At 38.1% G+C, this 20969-nt stretch overlaps 1 protein-coding gene and 1 long non-coding RNA gene across 2 annotated transcripts; both read right to left on the bottom strand.

The window, feature by feature from the left end:
- Positions 1–209: 209 nt before the first annotated feature.
- LOC149227527 (uncharacterized) lies at positions 210–6175 on the bottom strand. The gene is made up of 3 exons (XR_016247801.1): positions 5682–6175; positions 917–1137; positions 210–601 (listed from the first exon to the last, which is right to left on the bottom strand). It is a non-coding gene; the product is annotated as an uncharacterized LOC149227527 (long non-coding RNA).
- Positions 6176–16866: 10691 nt separating this feature from the next.
- Positions 16867–17383, bottom strand: LOC149227526 (putative disease resistance protein At4g33300). Its single transcript, XM_089375523.1, has 2 exons — positions 17164–17383; positions 16867–17070 (listed from the first exon to the last, which is right to left on the bottom strand). The coding sequence occupies exons 1-2, from the start codon at positions 17238–17240 to the stop codon at positions 16941–16943; spliced, it is 207 nt and encodes a 68-aa protein (XP_089231649.1). The 5' UTR covers positions 17241–17383; the 3' UTR covers positions 16867–16940.
- Between the last annotated feature and the right edge of the window lie 3586 nt (positions 17384–20969).

The following is a 20969-nucleotide window of genomic DNA, read 5'->3' as shown; positions in this document are numbered from 1 at the left end:
AATGTAGATAATGAGTGTTTTCCGCAATATTGGTTGTTACAACATGTATATGGTCTTTATATTGACTGTATGGTTGATACAAGGATGAATATCAAGTGACCAAGAGGAGGTAATGCCCAGAAATGAGAATGATTGTCTTTCCCTTCAGTGCTCACACCTCCATGTTGTAGATGCAACTCCCAGATGGTATAAAACCCCTGCTGGTAATGTACACAACTGAATCAGGTATCCACGCTGCCCAGAAAGGAAGTTAATGGTCCTGCTTCTGTTCTCAGCCACCCACAAGAAGTTCACACCCAACAAGGAAGTTAACGGTCCTTGCTTCTAATCTCAGTTACCAATAAGAAGTTCACACCCAACAAGAGGTACCATGACCTCCCATATATTATTTGCCCAGGCAAGAAGATAAGGTCTTAGAAATTCATCTTCTTCAGACTTGGGCTTCACCATTTTCTTCTTCACCTTATATCTTCATGTAAGAAAGCCTAGTGCAGAAACCATGACAACAATCCAAAACCCTGATAAATGCCCTAATGCTCTGATTTGAGACTTGTTCCTAGGATTTGATCTCTTGATATTGGTAACATTCTTTAGAGTAATTCTGGAAGAAAACCACAACACAAGAATTATATTATGAATTGTGAATATTAGAATTGACACAATCTGAAGAACCACAAGTCCACTAAAAGTTGAGCCATCAACCAATGTATCCAAACCAACCCCCATCTTTGAAATGAGTTCAGGTTTTGTAAGCTCAAATTCATTTATTGCAGAGGAACAAACTTCATCAAATGTCTCGAGGCTGGCAATTTAAATTTTTAAATTTATAAGTAAAGAGGTATCTTTGAACTAGGAAAACACCAAACACAATGTCAAAAATTGGCTTGAAAAGTTGAAAGAATGAAACAGAGCATACCTTGTGTGTGTAAAGAGAATCCCATTAAGGCGAACGAAACGAATTCGAAAAGCCTTGTTAACCTCTGAAATATTTAGTTGTTTTCTCTTTGATATGGTTGCCCCTTGTTTCTGATCCTTAAGGGAAAGCCTCCCATCACCTCTCCCTCTCCCTCTCCCTCTCCCACCAGCACCATTTGTAGGGGTCTGCTTAGGAAGCAACTAAGAATAATGTTGATGATTCTGTAGAAACACAAATCAAACTAAATCCTCAATAGATGAAAGAACTGAGCAAGCAAAATACTCTTAGCATAATACACTATGGAAGAATAAAGCCCAAATTAAAATTGGAAATTTTCATAAGTTATCGATGGGCATGCGCAGAATTGGCTCTAATAATAATAAAATGGTCAATGCAAGACAATCAAGAATTTGTAAACCTGATGTACAGTAATAAAATGTTTGATAGGGAGAAAGATCCATCATCTCTGATTCATGCAACAAACTGTTGTTCTTGCAAGTTAAATAGTAACAATAATCTTCAAGAGACTAAAAATATAATACACTAAACGAACATACCACTGCCTACTTTAGCCCTTGAACACCTACGTGAAGAGCCATACCAGATAAAAATTATATTCATTGTAATCAGATTTACTTCAACAAAAAAAAAGATGAATACCTTCTCAAATATAATAATCAAATTGTCTCTTGTAGTAGAGAATGGAATTTCAACTGCCAAGCTTCGAAAATACCAACATACTGCAACGAGTTCATCTCCCATGTATGTTGCTAGTATTGCAAGTTGGAAACCGCAAACCACAAAATGATACAATACAAGACAAAAAGGTTGCAACTCAATGTTGGAAAATAGTTAGATACCAATATGATTTAATAGTACAAAGATAAATCAATTTTAGAATAGGGGCTGCAGTAATATAACAATAATACGTCCAGTTACTTCCCATAGAAAATTAATACTTTAGTTTGCTCACTTTGGAGGCAGATTCAGATAAACTAAGACAGATTAAAAAGAACAGAACCACAAATTGAGATCAAACCTGATGATGGTGATTTCCACTTGGTGGCCAAAGTGAGGCAGACTGCATAGTAAGTTGCTGCAACTGAAAAATCACGACCTAAAGATTCCCATAGAATTTGTTGAGTCTTCTAGTGTAGTTTCTTATGATGGAAAATCCCAGGTGAAAGAGAGCATTGTAATTACTCAGTTGACAGAAGGTAGAGGGAGACTACACTGGATTTCATGCCATTCTTTGGGGAATTTTTTACGTTTTACAATACAACCCACTTTGTCCTTCATGTTTACTGTTTATCCTTGAGTAGAAATTTTGTTCAGGACCTTGACAATAATTCTAGAATAATGAGATTAACATAAGCTACATATCTAAAATGCCTTCTTTGTTTTCATTTGCTTGGATAGACACTTACATTTAAATGTGGTAACTTAATTGGAGAGGATCATCCATCACCAACTATTGCAAAAGTTGAATTGCCTATTGTCTGTAGCATTCCATCATTGATCACAGTAATTGTTGATGAACCTGGTATGTTCTGATTTGAGAAGCACTATTTTTGTATATTCTTAAATTATTTGTGAAGAAAACTCTTTTTTAAGATGTGAAAGTTAAGTCTTTTAACAGATGAAACAATCCTTCTGACTACATTCTCATCTTGCACTAACTTATTGATTCTGTTGTTTGTTGTCTAGAAAACACATTGGCTATAATTTGGTATACATCCTAAGCTGATCATTTTGCAGACCATGTTCGTGTGACTCCCGTCACTTTGACTAATGGTCATACAATTCGTGTAGCTGCCGTTGGAATTCATCATTCTGGAAATCCATTTGCCAACTCGTAAACATCCTTGCTAAATTGGGAACTCAGTGGTCGTGAGAACAACTGGCTTATTGGGATACTAATGATAAAGTTGGAAGAAAGACAAAGATTGGTTCTTGGGAGAGGTTCCTTGTTCTTCAAAATGTATCAAGACAAGTAAGTGGAATCAAAATCAGCGAAGAAAATACGCTTCGTTTTTCTCTCTCAAGGTTTTAGGCTATCCAAATATTCCAGTCATGCCTTACCTTATTCCAGTAAGTATTTCAGTTCCAGAATTTGAAGCAGAAGCACTCCCAACAAAAACATCGGACTGGAACCCAATTTTTATTATGCATGAATGTATCTCTTTGCCTATTTATAGAGATATTACACTGGCATAGGATGTCAAGAAACTCCCAGAGATAAAGGAGTCGAGTTTTATACCTACAAGTAGCATTTGAAAAAAGAGCTCTAATGCAGCATCACCATAACCATTTTGTGTACACCCTGCAATCATTCCATTCCATTTGATGACATTCGGCTCCAGGCCATCCAATTTCATTTGGCAAAAGAAGAGTAGCCCTCCTCTACATGTCCATTCTAAGCATATGCCGTAATCATCGCATTCCATAAAACTTCATTTCTCTCAGACATTCTGTGAAAAACTTGGCAAGTATCATTAACGCTATAACATTTAGTATACATGTCAACAAGAGCACTTCCCATTAACACATCTAAACCAATCCCACTTCTAATAATGTAACGATGGATCTGTTCATCCTTTTTCAAAGTTGCTAAGTTGCTGCATGCAGTAAGAACACTGCAATTGTGCCCGAGTTTGGCTTCCTACCTATCAGCTGCATTTTCCAAAAGAGCACCAATGCTTCATAATCATGGCTATTCTGAGCACAACCCCCGATTATAGCATTCCACGAGATCACATCAGGCTTAATTCCTGCCATCTGCATCTGCTCAAGAAGGCCCCGGGCCTCGTCTACATGCCCATTCTGCATATAACATGAAATCATAGTATTCCATGAGATGACATCTAGTTGAGAAATTTTGTCAAACACTTGGCGTGCATCCTTAAACCTTCCGCACTTGCCATAAATATCTATAAGGGTATTAGCGACAAAAACATCCGAATCAAACCCATTTCTAATTACATAGCCATGAATCTCCAGACAGTATTGCAAATCGTTTAGGGCAACACATTCCTTCAAAACACTGGGGAAAACAAAATTGTTGGGTTCCATTCTTGCGCTCAACACTTCATAAAGCAATTCAATAAATTCCTCAAATAGCCATTGGCTAATGAAACCTCCCATCATACTCATCTATGAAAACAAATCTCTATTCGACATTCTATCGAAAACCAAATGGGATTCCCCCACGCTCCCACATTTGCAATATAAACATAAAAGTTTAACTGCAAATGGCAAAATATTTTCAATCCCATTCTTAAATATGAGAGCGTGAGTTTTCCTGAGTTATGACAAGGATTTAGTGTGAGCACAGATCTACAAAATGTATGAGCATTGTAGGTGTTGGAGTCTACCTATATGTTGTTGGTATCTACTCTTTCTAAATAAATTGATGTTGTGGATTGCTTAGGAAGAACAATTGTGAGCAAAGCGTAAATTGATGTTGTGCACTGCTTAGGAAGAAAAATTGTGAGTAATGTGTAGACGCCATTGCTATGTCGAAGCTTCATCTGGTTGGCATTAATTGGCTTCAAATGCGGCCCGACTGGCATGACATGGTTATGCTCTTCCCAGTACTGCAACGGCGCTGGGGTGAGCCAGTATCACTGCCATTTCCACTATCTTAACAGTTGAGGCAATGTATGAAAGTGGATAAGGACCATAGCTAAGATCGATATTCCTACTCCCTTATATGAGACCCTAACTCATCCTACAAGAAACTTTCCCTAACTTTTGAGCAGGCGTTCATACGTTCATTATTTCAAAATTTATCATTGCGTAAATTTGAATAAGCGTTTTAAGAGTTTCATTTGCCAGTCTTTTGAAAGTGAAAATGTGCAAAAGTTTATAAATAGGTTTAGGGTTAGGGTGTATAGTGTAAAGAAAATTTGGAAACCAACAAGATGGGCCAAACCCTTAATTTCTCCAAAGAAGAGATTTTTCATCCCCAATTTCCCACAAACGCTGAGAATTTAACGCTAAAACCTCCAAAGAACCCCAAATTCAAACTCTGGGACGCAATTCCCAGCTCGAAATTTGAAATCTAATGCTGGAAATTCGTAAGAATTTTACCTTGGGAATGAAAGGCGTGTTGTTCCAGCCATTTGCACTAGATAATTAAGATTTAGCGGGCACTACAATGCAATTCCGAGGCGAATGAGTCTTCTTCTAAACCTCTCAAATTTCTCGCTAAAAACCTCCAGGATTTAGAGCTTCGAGATTTTCCTCCTTGTCCTCGGCCTACAGTCTCCCGGCATATACTATTAAAAGTGGTTGGTCATAAGGGGGGTGAGGATGGGATAAAACTGAACATGTTTTCCTCTTATACTAATTGCTAGAAAGCAAAAGCCCTAATTCTGAGCATTGTTCGCAGCCCAAAGTGGAGAGTGGATTTTTGGAGCCTGTTCACATGTTCACTACCAAGAACTCCGAAAGGCAAAGTGCTCTAGATCAGGTTGTGAACAGTGCGGTGACTGGGAAAATTGTAGGAGGGCGAAGAAATTAGTATAAAACTTTAGACAAACTACAATTTTCATTGCTATTCATGGGCTATAGAGAGTGCATTCAAAAAAACCTAAAAAATATGAGACTCATTGAAAAAATTGTATGCAACAAAGGTTCTCATTACATCTACCTAAAGGGTTTTAGCGCTCTGCTGTATTTGCTATATTTATACTGAACACAGGACTTAAAAATGAGATTCATTGAAAAAATTGTATGCAACAGATATTCGGATTACATCTACCTAAAGGGCTTTAGCGCTCCACTGTAAAATATAGTTTTCCATGAGCTTGTAAACCAAGAGCCTCTGGTGGGCATTGTTCCTCCCCCTCCTTGAAGAGTTGTAGAGTGAGCTTTATACGAAGAGACCTATTCAGAATGCTTGAAAGTGGTGTAAAATTGGAAGACAGAAGAGGTGGTGAGGGTGCCAGGCTACAGAATTTCTGAACTCTTGTCGCAACAATTCTTGTTGTCCTCCATGTTCAGTGTAATAAATTTCATTAAAAGTTTAAACAGACTCTCCTGAAAATCCTAAAAATGGTGCACACATATGTCAAGTGAAGAGTAGAAAAGTGGCTTAAAAATCTATGCACAAATGTCATATGGACACCAAAAGTGTAGACGATGGACTGATTCAAAAGAAGGCCTATCGACCTAACAGGTGGGGCAAGCTACAATGCGCACGAAGTGAATGGGTGGGAATTTCTGCTATCGGCTATGTGGGATCTCGCTACCAAATCTTGCCAGCCTTTGGTATGATCATTTTTGCAATTATACGCCTACATTTAGGCAACGGAGACAAGGTATGCCAGTAGATGCGTCCCATTTTGTATATATATTCTTTCATTCTTTTAAAAATATATTATAACACATTCTTTCAGTCTATTTGTCAATCTGTTTCCTCATGCCTATTGTTTTGATTCGTTTGTTTAACGGAAAATGAGATCTCTCTAATAAAATCCCTTTATAGTTGGGCAAGTATCTTTACGTGATCATTTCAATTCATTTGTTTAACAGAAAATGGGAGTTTTCCAAAAAATCCTTTACAGTTAGGAAATTATCTTTACATGAATGTTCAAGCATGGTACATATATATATCTACTTTTTTATATTCGTAACTCTCAATTCTTAATATTCTCAGTGTTAAAGTTAGTTTATATCTTTGGGAATTCAGGATGGAAATGATGCTCCTGAACAAGTGTTAATGCTTAGTTTATATCTTTAGGAATTCAAGAATCATGTTCATGCTTGTATAAATAAAAAATAAAATTTATTTTAAACTACATTAAATTTAGTATGGTTATTAAGTTTATTATTTTGGGCGGGGAATCAAATCTCTTGATGTGCAAATCTCTTTTTTGAGTGTAAAATTTGAGGAAAGGTTTGCATGTTGAGAGATTTGATCCTTCTCTGCTCTTGATACTTTTTTGAGTGAAAAATTTGAGGAAAGGTTTGCATGTCAAGAGATTTGATCCCTCTCTGCTCTTGATAGATCCAGAGTTAGGATGGATCTAGGTTGGTTTCAGTAGTGGGAGGCCATACAAAATTTGTTGAACATCTAATTATTTTGATCATTTTAAATATGCTAAACATGTCTAAGATTAATTCAGTGAATTTAATTTTAAATTTTCTTAGCTATTTCAATTTGAGAGACTGTTAGTAACTTGAATGATAAAAAATGATGAAATAAATTTTTTCAGTGCAAAGTGACAATGTAACAATGTTGAATGATAGAAAATGTGAATAATAAGAAAATAGTCAATTATAAACAATCTTCAATGTGATCAATCTGAAACTATTTTCTTCTACTATTCTTATTGTCACATCTATTAGTTTTTCCATTTTCTAATATTGATAAAGGGCAGTTGAAATCATAGACCATTCAAATATTTAACTCGAGCTACTGTAGTAAACATCATACCTTGTCATCATAGACCATTCAAATATTTAACTTGAGCTACTACAGTAAACATCATACCTTGTCTCTGTTGCTTTTCAATATTAATAGTAGTATTCTCCAAAAATCATTGTAAGAGAAATGTTAGAGAGACAGAGGGATAAGAGAGAGAGAGGGACGAGAAAGCGAGGGAGTATGTGTATGTTTGGGGGTGAGATAGAGAGATAAAGAAGGAGAGAAAATGAGAGATAGAGATATAGATGGAGGGGGAAAAGATGTACTTACACTGAAATCAATGCACACTATTAATCTAATTACTTTGAAATTAATGTACATCATACATTTAGTTGCATCAAGTTGGAAATCAACATCTACACTCAAATCAATGCATCTAGTGCAAACAACAAAATAGGATTAGAAATCTCCATCTACACTTAAATCAATGCATCTAGTGCAAGCACTCAAGTAATATTAGAAATAAATATCTACACTAGAACCAATGCATATAGTGAAAGCAATCAAATAAGAGTAGAAATCAACATCTACATTGAAATCAATGCATCTAGTGCAAGTAATTAAATAGGATTAGAAATAAACAACTACACTGGAATCAATACATCTATTTTAGTGAAAAACAAAAATATTCATGATTTTCTATATCATCCTGCAAACATACACACTCTCTCTCCATATCTATATATCTATCTCTCTCTCTCCCCCCACCTCTCTCTCCCCCTTTCTCTATCTTTCTCTTCTTCCCTCTCTCTCCCTGCCATCTATATCTATACCTCCCTCTATGTATCCTTATTTCTCTCTCAATCTCATCCCCCTAAACACATGTCACTCATCTCTCTCTCTCTCTCCCTCCCTTCTTCCCTTTCGCCCCCTCCATCTATATCTCTATCTCCCTTTGTCTCTCCTTATTCATCTCTCTATATCAGCCCACAAACATTGATCTAGGTGGATATTGGTGGACCACCTAACAATTCCACTTGGACCCCTACCATTGTTTCTTTCAGCTTTTCAGTTTCCTTAATTGTAACACAATTTACTATTTTTAGCAGTTTTTCAGGTCTTGAACTTCTGGAGCCGTTTTGAGGCCCTAAACGACATTTTTGGGAAAACTAGGAGCAACAAGGCTCCATGGACCAATTTTTCTCTTCCCAAAGTTGTAGTTCTCGAATAGATCTTTCTAACGAGATATTGTGCACATCAAACAGAGATCATATGCCAAGGTTACGACCCTGGGAAGTTGATGTACCAATTTACCCAAACGGGGCCAACAATTTGGCGTTTCATCTTCTAGGGTTAGTTTTTTGGATGTTTAGGGTTTTCCATTGTTTCTCAACAATAAATAGGCCTTCGAGCCTCATTGTAACATAGTTCAGAGGCATGTAGCCGCCACATCTCTTCTCAGAGATAAGCTACCATTGCCCTAGCTGGTTTATTTCCATTGTTGTTTGTAAGCATATTTCAGTATTTTACATTATTGAAATGAAGTATTATTTCTACTTCACCTCTGTGTTTATGGTTATCTCTGTAATTTGTTGCATTCCTGTTTAAATCCGGATCAGTGGTATCAGAGCAGTCTGCTTTTTCTCTGTTTTTCTTTGCATGTCCCCAACGAGGTCGGGATATAAGGAGTTAAGGCTTGAATTGGTCAAACCTTTGCAAGACCAGCCTCGCAAATCCTGACGGCCTCCCATGGTGGATGAAAAGAAAGACGAGGGGGCATGAGATCCTATCAAAATCATGCTCGAAGAAGCCCTCGAGCGACAAAGGAACGAGATGATGGACAACTTTGCCCAGATCCTTTAGCGGCTACCCAGGGGCAACACATTAGCTTCCAATAGCTACTCTGGAAACGTCACACCGTTTAAGGTACAAGTTAATTTTCAAATCCCCGTATTTGAGGGTCGGATAAATGAAGATGTCGTCGATAAATGGTTAAATCTACTAGAGGGTTATTTTTTTGTTCATGATTTTTCCAGTTGGGAAAATATTATTTTCGCTCTTCTCAAAGTAGCCCCCCACGTTAAGGACTAGTGGGAAACCTAGTGTGAGAAAAGGATGAAAGTACAAGGCTCACTATTTTCAGCCGCACCCACTTGGGATTCGTTCTGGGATGCCATCAAGGAGTAGTAGTACCTTGTCAGAAGCTATGAGGATCAATAAGTAAAATGGACCACACTGCGGTAGGAAAGGGACCAAGACGTGCTAAAGTTTACCAATATTTTCCATACCCTTCAAACAAAGTTGAGTATCAAGGATTCAGAGTAGCATTTGGTACTCAAATACCGCGGTTGTCTACACAAGTACATCTAGGAAGAAATATAATTCTTGAACATCCCCTCGTTCGGCACAACATACCGATATGCCGTCAAGGTCGAGCAAAAGTTTAAACAGAAGAAGCGAGAATTTTTATTTGTGAATCCGAAGCAAGGGAAAGGTGCCCCGAAACCGTAGAACAAAGGAAAAAACCAAGGCGGGAGGCCCAAGACAACCTGCCAAAGCTGCAAGCAAAGAACAACGCCGTGAAGCCAAAAAAGGAGATGAAAAAGTGGTGTGAGTTCCATAAGAGCTCCACTCACAACACAAGTGAGTGTCGGGCCAAGCAATCACTGGTGGCCAAGCTATAGGTTTCAAAATCAGATGCATGTTCCGACTCTGAGTCTGAACCCGAAAAGGGGAATGACAAAGGGAAGCAGATTATCGATGCGGAGCCTAATGCCACCATTGCCACCATGAAGATACAGAAGGAGGAACCCGAAGATCCAGAGGAGGAGGAGCGTCTCTTCCACTCCAAAATGTGGGTAAAGGGCTACCCACTATAGTTTTTGTCGACAGCGGGAGCCAAAATAACCTCATTTCGGCAGAGATCATGAATTGGCTGGGCTTACCAACCACAACACATCCACAACCATACGCTATCGGGTGGCTTCACCAAGGATGGGATCTTCGTGTGAGCCAACAGTGTCGCCTTCCATACAAAATCAAGCCCTTCACGGATGAGGTATTGTGTGACATTGCTCCCCTTGAAGTTTGTGATGTATTATTAGGACAACCATACTCGTGGAAGCGACATGCTATGTATGAATCAAGGCCCCGTGCTGTTATTGTTACTTTGGGAAATAAGTTTTACGGGATACCAGAGGTAGCACCGCCTACTGCCATCTCTTTGGTTACTGCAAAACAATGCAATAAGCTCATTTCCAAAACTGGGAAATTTATTTTCCTGATGATACGCCCTCAAGGAAATAAGAAGATGGTGGCCACGACCTCCAGACAGGGCCCCTCCACACAAAAACTACAGATGGACAAGGTCGTGGAGGAGTATGAGGACATCTTCACCTCCCCCATAGGGGTTCCTTTGCACTATCAGGTCAAGCACTCCATCGATTTGACCCCAGGTGCGCTGCTGCCCAATGGACCAATCTATCGGCGCTCCATTCTAGAGAACGATGAAATCAAGAGGCAGATTCAAGAGATGTTGCAGAAAGGTCACATCTGTCCGAGTTCATCACCTTGTGGGAGCCCAATCGTGTTGGTACAGAAGAAGGATGGGACTTAGAGACTCTGTATTGACTATTGGGCGTTGAGCAAGGTCACTGTCCATAATAGGTACCCGACCCCATGGATTGATGACCTCCTGGACCAACTGAAGGGGGAAAAATATTTCAGCAAGATTGATTTGAAGTCAGGTTATCACCAGGTACCAATCGAGCCCTCCGATGTGTGGAAGACTGCCTTCAAAGCCAAGGAGGGCCTTCTCGAATGGTTGGTTATGCCTTTCGGATTGACGAATGCTCCTGCAACCTTCATGAGGCTAACAGATGACATCTTGTGGCCATTCACCAACTCATTTGTAGTGGTATAATTGGATGACATCTTGATCTTCAGCCAGAGTTGGGAAGAGCACCTCCACCACATCCGATAGGTTCTCCAAACACTGCGGCAACACAAGTTATGTGCCAATTTGGAGAAATGCACTTTTGGCATGACCCAGGTTCAGTATCTGGGATACATTATTGATGAACAGGGGGTGCATGTAGATCTAGCCAAGATCCAAGTCATTCGGGATTGGCCATCTCCAACCACTCTGACAGAGCTTTGCAGATTTCTAGGTCTTGCCAACTTCTACGTAGGTTCATGTTAGGATTATCTCATATCACTTGGCCCTTGAGTCAAGTCACCAAGGGAGGAGTGAAAGAAAAATTCTTTTGGTCTGAATCTCAACAGAAGGCATTCATAGAGTTGAAAGATCACCTCTGCACGGCACCAGTGCTCGCATTACCAAACTTGCAACAACCATTTGAGGTCGAGACAGATGCCTTTGACTATGATATTGGGGCAATCCTTACTCAAGATGGGCATCCAGTGGCATATCACATTGAGAAACTTTCAAACACAGTATGGACGTATCCACTTATGACAAAGAGATGTATTCCATTGTATAGGCCTGCCAACAATGGAAGCATTACATTTTGGGGAAGGAAACGGTCATCCACACAGACCATCGACCCCTGCAGTTCATACAGACCCAAGGGAAATTGCAGAATGGTTGCCATCAGAAGTGGTCCACATACCTACAATAGTTCCATTTGATATCAAGTATAAGAAGGGAAACACCAATAATGTTGCAGATTGCCTCAGTCGACCATCGATCATGGCGTTAACCACCATGCTCAACTCTTGTGGGCATGATACTTCTGATTGGCCACTTCTCTACAAAAGCAACCCAGAATTCGGCCACACATACCAAACACTCTTGGAGGGTCAGCATGTTCCAGATTTTCACCTCCAGGATGCCCTATTATGCCACCTAGGTCACCTTTGTGTTCCTTCAAGCGAGCGTGCCAAGATGATTTGGGAAGCACACTACAGTCAGGTTGTTGGGCATTTCGGGGTCGAGAAAATGGTGGCAGTACTGCAGAAGTATTTCTATTGGCTGAATCTTCGACAGGATGTCAGAAGTACATCAGATCATGCACTACCTGCACCATTGCCAAATCGACCATCAAGAAGCAAGGCCTCTATACCCTGTTGCCTACCCCTAGTCGACCTTGAGAATCCAGCTCCATGGATTACATGTCAGGCCTTCCTTCCACTAAGCATGGAAATGACTGTGTTTTTGTGGTCGTCGACAGGTTCTCGCAGATGGCCATTATGGCGGCTTGCAAGAAGAATATCACAACAGAAGCCGCTGCTAAACTCTTCTTTGAACAAGTGTGGGTACACTTTGGGATCCCACAGTCTATCATCTCAAATCAGGACAACATGTTCCTTAGTACATTTTGGTCCAGTCTCTGGTCGACGTTGGACACCAAACTCACTAAGTCCATAGCCTTCCATCCTCAAACTGATGGCCAGATAGAGGTTGTCAACAAGATGATCTTACACATTATACACATGTACAACTCAAAGCATCCATGCACATGGGATGAGAGCCTCCCCTATGTTCAACACAGCTACAACTGGGCTCTGCACAGCTACAACCGGGCTCTTCACAGCTCGACTAGCCACAACCCTTTTCAGGTGGGCTTGGGATTCTAGCCACCATGTCCCATTGATGTGGCCATGCCATTTGCAGCTACTCACGCAGATTCGGCTCATGTCCAGTCTGAAATAGATAAGGCAACAAAATTCATTGAGCACATCCAACATATTCGCGAGCAGGTCCATCACATTCTATAGAAATCAAATGCCAAGTACAAGTAGTGACATGATCAACATCAGGTGCCATACAAGTTTCAGGTGGGCGACAAAGTTTGGTTGCATTTGCAAAAGGAACGCCTTACGGGAGCCTATCGGAAACTCAGACCACTCTGATATGGTCCTTACACCATTACCAAGCCTGTGGGAGATAATTCATTTGAGCTCAGCATTCCCCCATTCCTTTGCCTGCACCCAGTGTTCAATGTGGACCGCCTTCGGCCATACTTTCCACCATTACTTGACACATCCAACATTGCAGAACAGCTCACACCCACAGAGTTAAATCCAGATTGCATGGAAAAAGCTGCAACTGATCGGATCATGGACACACATATCAAGCACACTCGCCAACAGAATATCCAACTGTATCACGTTGTCAAAGTAGGCCAACTCCTTCACCAGGGCAAGTGGCTCACCAGAGACCAAGTTTAGTAGAAATTTCCTCATCTCATGGAGGAACTCAATGCAATGGGGACCATTGCTTCCTAAGGGGGGAGGAATGATCCAGGTGGATATTGGTGGCTACCTACCAAGTCCACTTGGACGCCCACCATTGTTTCTTTTAGCTTTTCAGTTTCCTTAATTGTAGCACAATTTACTATTTTTAGCAGTTTTTCGGGTCCTAAACTTCCGGAGCCGTTTTGAGGCCCTAAACGATGTTTTTTGGGAAAAATGGGAGCAACATGGGTATCTGAACCGATGTTGCTCTTCCCAAAGTTGTATTTCTCGGATAGATCTTTCCAACGAGATATTGTGCACGTCAAATGAAGATCATATGCCAAAGTTACGACCCAGGAAGTTGATGTACCAATTGACCCAAACGGGGCCCACAGTTTGGCATTTCATCTTCTAGGGTTAAGTTTTTGGATGCTTAGGGTTTTCCATTGTTTCTCAACAATAAATAGGCCTTCCAACCTCATTGTAATAGAGTTCAGAGGCATGTATCTGCCACATCTCTTCTCAGAGATAAGCTACCATCGCACTAGATGGTTTATTTCCATCGCTGTTTGTAAGCATATTTCAGTATTTTACATTAATGAAATGAAGTATTATTTCCACTGCACCTCTGTGTTTATGGTTATCTCTGTAATTTGTTGCGTTCCTATTTAAGTCCGGATCAAACATATACACACACTCTCTCCATATCTATCTATATATCTGTCTATCACTCCTTCTTTTCCCTCTTTATCTCTTCCCCTTCCCCCCCCTCCATATCTATGTCTCCCTATCTCTCTCTTCCCCTTTTTTCCCTATCTATAGCCTCTCCTTTTCTCTCTCTTCCCTCGTCTCCTCTCTCTCTCATTCCATCTTCATCTCTCCCTTGTCACTCCCTCTCTCTCTCCACCTCTATCTCTCAATGTCTTTGTTCTTCCCTCCCTCTCTTTCCCCTCCAAATCCATCTTTCTCTCCCTCCCTCTCTCTTGCTATCTTCCCCCTCCTCTCTCTTCCTTCCTCTCTCTCCTTGTCTCTCCCACATCTATGTCTCTCTTCCCCACTCTATCCCCCCTCCATCTCACTCTCTCTCTTAAATATGATCTCATTGTATTGTATTTAAGAAAGTATCTAAATTATAAAAAAAACATAATTGGCTGTAAAATATTAAACCTATATTTTGGATCAATGATGTCAAAGAAAATACATAATAAAAAACTTAAAAGAATCATTGTTAATCACTTTTCTTTTTCTTTTCTCTTGGACCCTTGGTTAAGGTGCATATATCGTTGTTCTTTATAATATTATTTATATTATACAAATTTCACAATGTATATATAAAAGTATTCTTATTTTTAGTTTAATAAACCTAGATTTATTCTCTATGGGAATATTTTTACTAGTTGCCAGGATGGAGGGTTTAGATATTGTAACCAAATAATTAAAATCCTAGATCCATAACATAATAATCAAAAGCCTAGATGACCCATGATATTGATAAACCATGGTATTAGTCCATGGTATTATGATTTTCTCCCTTCTCCCTCTCTCTCTCTATCTTTCTCTTCTGCGTATTGGCCCATGGTATTGTAAAGAAGTAAGTTAATAATATCCATGGTAAATATTCATGATTAAAAATCTTATATCGAAAATATTAAATTTGTATCTGCTTATTAATTAAATTTAAAGATTGTTATGGAATCATTTAATTTATATAGTAAAATGAATGTTAATTTATAAGTACTATCTATAAGTGCTATTTATAAGTTAAATATTTTAATGTGATATGTATATTATATTTTCTTTTATCTCAAAAAAATGTTTGTAATTTTATTAATAAAAAAGTATATATATATATATATATATATATATATATATATATATATATATATATATATATATATATTTATATGAGCTGACATTTAATTATTATTAATTAATTATTATAAATATATTGATTATAATTGAGCCGACATTTCAAATGTTTACTTACATTTCATTTCCTACATTGCATCTACACATGTGCCCTCAACCACATTAAAAATATTGATGTGTTTGATATAGCCTAAAACTTCATAAATATAACAAAAAAACTATTGCAACAGAAAGAATAGCTTACCAATGCACACATTTACATGATTAACCATGTATAAAAGGTTATGGGTCAACTTTAACATGAGAAAAAAAAATAAAAATTACACATCTTATGGTAAAATAGACCATTCTGCTAAATAAAATTTTCATATATATAAATCAATGTTATAAATAATAATGAGGAACTTATCATGGACGGACTTGTTAGAATTGGAATAATCTCAAATCCCTAGGAAATTGGTGGGTAGGGAGCCACTTGGCACGAATCTAGTTTTTTTAAATCTAATTTGAACCATTTCGCTAAATAAAATTTTCTTATATATAAATGAATGCTATAAATACTAATGAGGAAGTTATTATGGAGGGGCTTATTAGAATTGGAATAATCTCAAATCCCTAGGAAATTGGTGGGTTGGGAGCCACTTGGCACAAATCTAATTTTTTAAATTTATTAAAAGTAAATGCAACCTAACAAACTCTGTAACACATTATAGCCCTTGATAAACATTAAGACTAAGCTTATGTTGAGCAAATTCCATTGAGAATCAATATAGGTGGTAAATTAAAACTAGCATTTGCACAAGATGTTGCAAAGAAAACATCCTAAGGAATAAATTGAGGAACAATGGCGACATGGTAATGGGAAAATCTAAATAAGATGCAGAGATGGTTAACGTTTTTTGTATTTCCTCCTACGGTTGATGCTGGAATTTTTTTTGACACGATGAATATATTGGACTTTGCTAATAATGTAAAATGATCATGATGTTGATATTAGGATATATACATGTTTCTAGATGATATAAGATATAATAATAAAATACATATTTTTGTAGTTGTCTTTATTACATTATGTAGATTATGATCTGAATTATATATATTTTACACAAAAACCAAAAACTCACTGCATTCAAACTCTTAATATGGAATCTACATAGATGTCTACTTTCCTCTCATGCATCAAGGAACTTACAATTCTACAGCATGTGGGGATCTAAACACAAAATGATAAAAGAGGGTGTATTTGCAAAGAGTTCGTGAGTTATTGTATCCAATTCATTCATAGCCTAGCAGCGTATCTGAATTTAGCTAATGCACAGAAGGAAAATAGCCCACTTACACAACCTTCACATTAACATTGGTGACTTGGCTTTATAAGTTTCTACATAACTAGACCATCTCCAAATGACTTCAAACACAGTCCAGTAAAACCTCTAACCTTCAGCAAACTTGGCAGTAAAGGCTTTTTCAAATCACACTCCAATCAAATTGCTAACATCACCCACCTGTGTGAATGGAAACTATTTGAGCATCAAACAATTGATCCTTGAACAATTCCCATTTCCCTGGTAAACTCTCCTCCTTTCAAGGCATAAGCAACCTCTTCTTGCAAACTATCCTATCTCGAGATGCCATATCTAGGGCCAAGGCTCGCATGACATCGTGTTGGGAAAAGTACAGCTCAGAGGCACTTCCATAATTGATTGCTTGACTCCTACAAGCCCAATTATCAAAACAACAATGTATAAGATAGAGGAAGCAGAGGTCAAAGAGCTTGAACACAACAACCAGAAGAAAATAAACTTACCTGAGATTACTTGTTAAATTTAACAGATTTCTACTTGCAAGTTCTAGCAAGATGACAAAAGCATCATGCCACTCCATCTTTCGCACATAAAACCAAATATCCAATAATGCATCCACGAAGATTTTTCTATCCTCTGGAAATGACCCCAGGTCTAAGAAGCACTCTCGTGCTTCCTCGTCCAGGACATCAATACTAGCTTCTAGGCATTTGAAAATCCCTTCTTCGTCCAGGACATCAATACTGGCTTCTAGGCATTTGAAAAGCCCTTCTTCGTCCAGGACATCAATACTGGCTTCTAGGCATTTGAAAAGCCCTTCTTTGTGATAATCTGATATTGATTCACCATTTAATAGTTTCTTCTTGGCACTCTCCCACACTGGACGAGGCTCACCATGCAAAGAGCTTCCTATCACCTTCAGAGCAAGTGGCAGACCTTTACATTATGTTTGCACCTGTCATGTATACAACTATAACCATAAGTGCAACTTCTATGGGTAGAAAAAATAAATCAAACACATATTTTGTTGTTGAAACATGAAAAAATATGCTTTAAAGTGCAATCACAACGTTTGTTTTATGGCTTATGAAGATGAATGTAATGAATACTTGGCAGTAAAGGCTTTTTCAAATCACAATTATCAAAATCATAATGTTCACGAATCTCAAAATGCTTTTCTATTCACAAAATAGGCATAAAAAGGAATACATAGCGTTGATGGTGGTCTAATGATTGTGACGATAACCAGAGTCCCATTAAAAAAAAAAACTTCTAATCTAATAGAAATAGAACATTATCATAACACATCAAAACTACAAACCAAATTTTGAAATTTTTTACACACATCACCATTCAATTAAAAATTTGTCCTTACTCACTTCTATCCACAAGTTGAAGTGAACTTTTAATCTTAAAACACAATATTTAAAGTTTTAAAATAGAATATTTAAAGTGATTTACTCTTAATACAATATTTAAAAGGTCCTTAATGTTACGATCACAACTAGACACCCTACTTTTACCACGATGAGGACTCTAGATACACACTTATATTCTTTACGACTATTTATTTAGCTATACCAGCAAGACTAGACACACTACACATAAACTTTGGATAACTAATTTCTGAAGGGCCAATAATTCTAGTGGAACATGGATAACATGTTTGCAGTGTGCACTCATCCTAATCCTGCACAACAGAAACCTTGCCATGATGAGCGCAAGTCATAAATTGAAAATTTGTCCAAAAAAGATACACTTAGATGTAAAAAATATGCACTACTAACATTGAAGAGTCACCCATATGAGGATCTGCTAACATTGAATAGACACCCATATGAGAATCAAATGTTATTAAAATGAAACTTTATTAATAGGAAACTTTAAGCTTATATCTTGATATCTTACTAGTCTACTTGCACTTTGCATCATGTTTAAGAGAGATCTTAACCATCCACCAAATCCAAGCTGAAGTGTGCTTCTACAATTTCAATTCTATGATCCATGGTAGTAGAAAAACTCTTCAGATGATTCCATTGCTGCCCAATCTTCTCATCACATATAACATGCTTTAGAGATTTAAGCCCTCCAACTGATTTAGGTAGCTTCCTCAACCGAGAACACTCTCTCATGTCAAGCTCCTCGAGTTTCTTTCACTTCCCTATTTCCTCAGGAAGTTCTTTCAAGCACTCACATAAGCAATAGATGTTGGAAGCTCTTTCAAACCTATACATGCAGATATTATTAACATTCTTAAAGAGCGCAGCGTCCCCAAATCATCAGGTAAATTTCGAAGAAGGTGCTAGTTAGTGATAGACCACTTTTGAACTCAAGACATGTCACAAATTCCAAGGGGCAACTCCTCCAAATCACAACAATGATCCATGTTAAAATCTAGCATTATGGGAAGCTTTAGATTCGACTGGATGCCATTGATCCTTGACATATTTCCAAGCCCTTCACATAAGCTCAAAGATATATTCTCTAAGTTCTGTAAGACTTTACTATGCTCTTGAAGTGGGGGCACAATCAACCTATCCAAACGAATAGTCTTGAGCTGAGTGAGTGATGATAGCAATGGCATACCCTTCACTATGGCTCTCTTAGACCTGTAATTGAATACTATGAGGACTTTCAATTTTCTCATTTTATTCAAAAATGATGGAAGAAAGTAATTGCTTGTAGAAAAGAGTAAAACCAAAGCCTCCACCTCATGAAAATTCATCTTACACCACTGATACTCTTCCATTGCTCCTGCACAGGTAAACTACAAATGCCAAGTCCAATTACAAAAATATACATTGTGAGACACTTCACATCTTTTCTAAGATGTTCGATATCAAGCACCTACACCCAAAAATTGGTCGCTAATTAGTTCATGCAGATCACAGAGTGATAATCCAATTTGTGAATATGGAAAAAAATTTAACAAAAACAAATAATTTTCTCTCAAGTTGATTTCTTAGCGCCCCTAAGCAGCAAAATTAGAGAGCATTTTGTCTATATAAGAAAAATAGAGAAAAAAAGCATCCTAGACACATCATTAACTAGTTAAAAAACTTGGAGATCTCTCTTCGTTAAAAAACTTGACACTGGCCTACAACCCTCTGTCTCAAGGAGTAATCCCACCTAAACTTGGGAACTTGTCAAGGCTGCAGCAGTTGTGGATGACAGATTGTAATTTAGTAGGAGAAATTCCAGAGTCAATAGGAAATATAACAGATATGGTGCATTTGGACCTCTCAGAGAATCATTTGACGGGCAGGATCCCTAGAAAATTGATGGCCCTTTCAAACATGACAGATATGATTCTATATTATAACAATTTATCTGGACCAATTCCAGACAATATCAACAATCTTAAGCGGCTTGTGAATTTGGATCTGTCTATCAATGAGCTCAATGGAAGCATCCTTATTGAGATTGGATATTTGAGAAATGTAGAGACACTGCAATTAAACAACAACCATCTCTATGGATCTATACTCATTGGGCTTGATAAGCTTACTAATTTAGTCCACCTCAAGCTTTTTACCAACAAGCTCACAAGACTAGTGCCCCAGGAATTGGGATGGTTTCTAAACTTGTTGAGTTTGATGTATCAAAAAATGATTGTTCAAGTCCTCTTCCACAGAATGTCTATGCAGGTGGAGTACTGGTAGCTTTTATTGTATATGATAATAAGTTTAATGGCAGACTGCCTGGGTCTCTAGGAAATTGTCCTAACCTAACTGCTGTCCAAGTAGAGAATAACCAACTAAGAGGCGAGGTTCATCTAGGACTATGGAGTTATCCACTCCTTGGACAATTATCCTTGACAAACAACGCCTTCCAGGGCCAAATTCCTGCCCAAATCACAAAATCAGCCAATCTGCGGGCTTTGGAGATATCATACAATCAATTCAGTGGAATTATTCCCTCTAGCATTTTACAGTTGTGGAATCTCAACAACCTCTTAGCCAGTCACAACAGTTTATCAGGTACTATTCCAGGGAACTTACTAAATTATCGTCACTGCAACATCTTTCACTTGACCAAAATATATCAAATGGGGTACTCCCTATGAAAATAATATCATGGAAAGAGATTTCTCAGCTTAACCTTGTAAACAACAACCTCACAGGCTCAATTCCTACATCTCTTGGGTTGCTGCTAGTTCTTAACAGCGTTGACCTCACAAACGATTTTCTTTAAGGGGAAATACCCCTTGAATTAGAAAATATTCAAGTGAGTTTTCTTAATGTGTCTAGCAACCTCTTGTCTGGCTTTTCCTGTTGGTTACAATAATCCGACATATGATGAAATTTTT

This window comes from Pinus tabuliformis, chromosome J (genome assembly GCF_031772625.1).
Source record: "Pinus tabuliformis cultivar Carrire ecotype Pingquan chromosome J, CPIR1, whole genome shotgun sequence".
In the NCBI taxonomy this organism is placed as follows: Eukaryota; Viridiplantae; Streptophyta; class Pinopsida; order Pinales; family Pinaceae; genus Pinus; species Pinus tabuliformis.
This window is presented reverse-complemented; position numbering and strand designations above follow the sequence as displayed.

Excerpts from the sequence above, each read along its gene's own strand:
- LOC149227526 (XM_089375523.1), bottom strand. The coding sequence starts at position 17,240 with ATGGAGTGGCATGATGCTTTTGTCATCTTGCTAGAACTTGCAAGTAGA. Across the intron at positions 17,071-17,163 it reads AATTTAACAAGTAATCTCAG|GAGTCAAGCAATCAATTATG; the intron begins GTAAGTTTATTT and ends TTGGGCTTGTAG.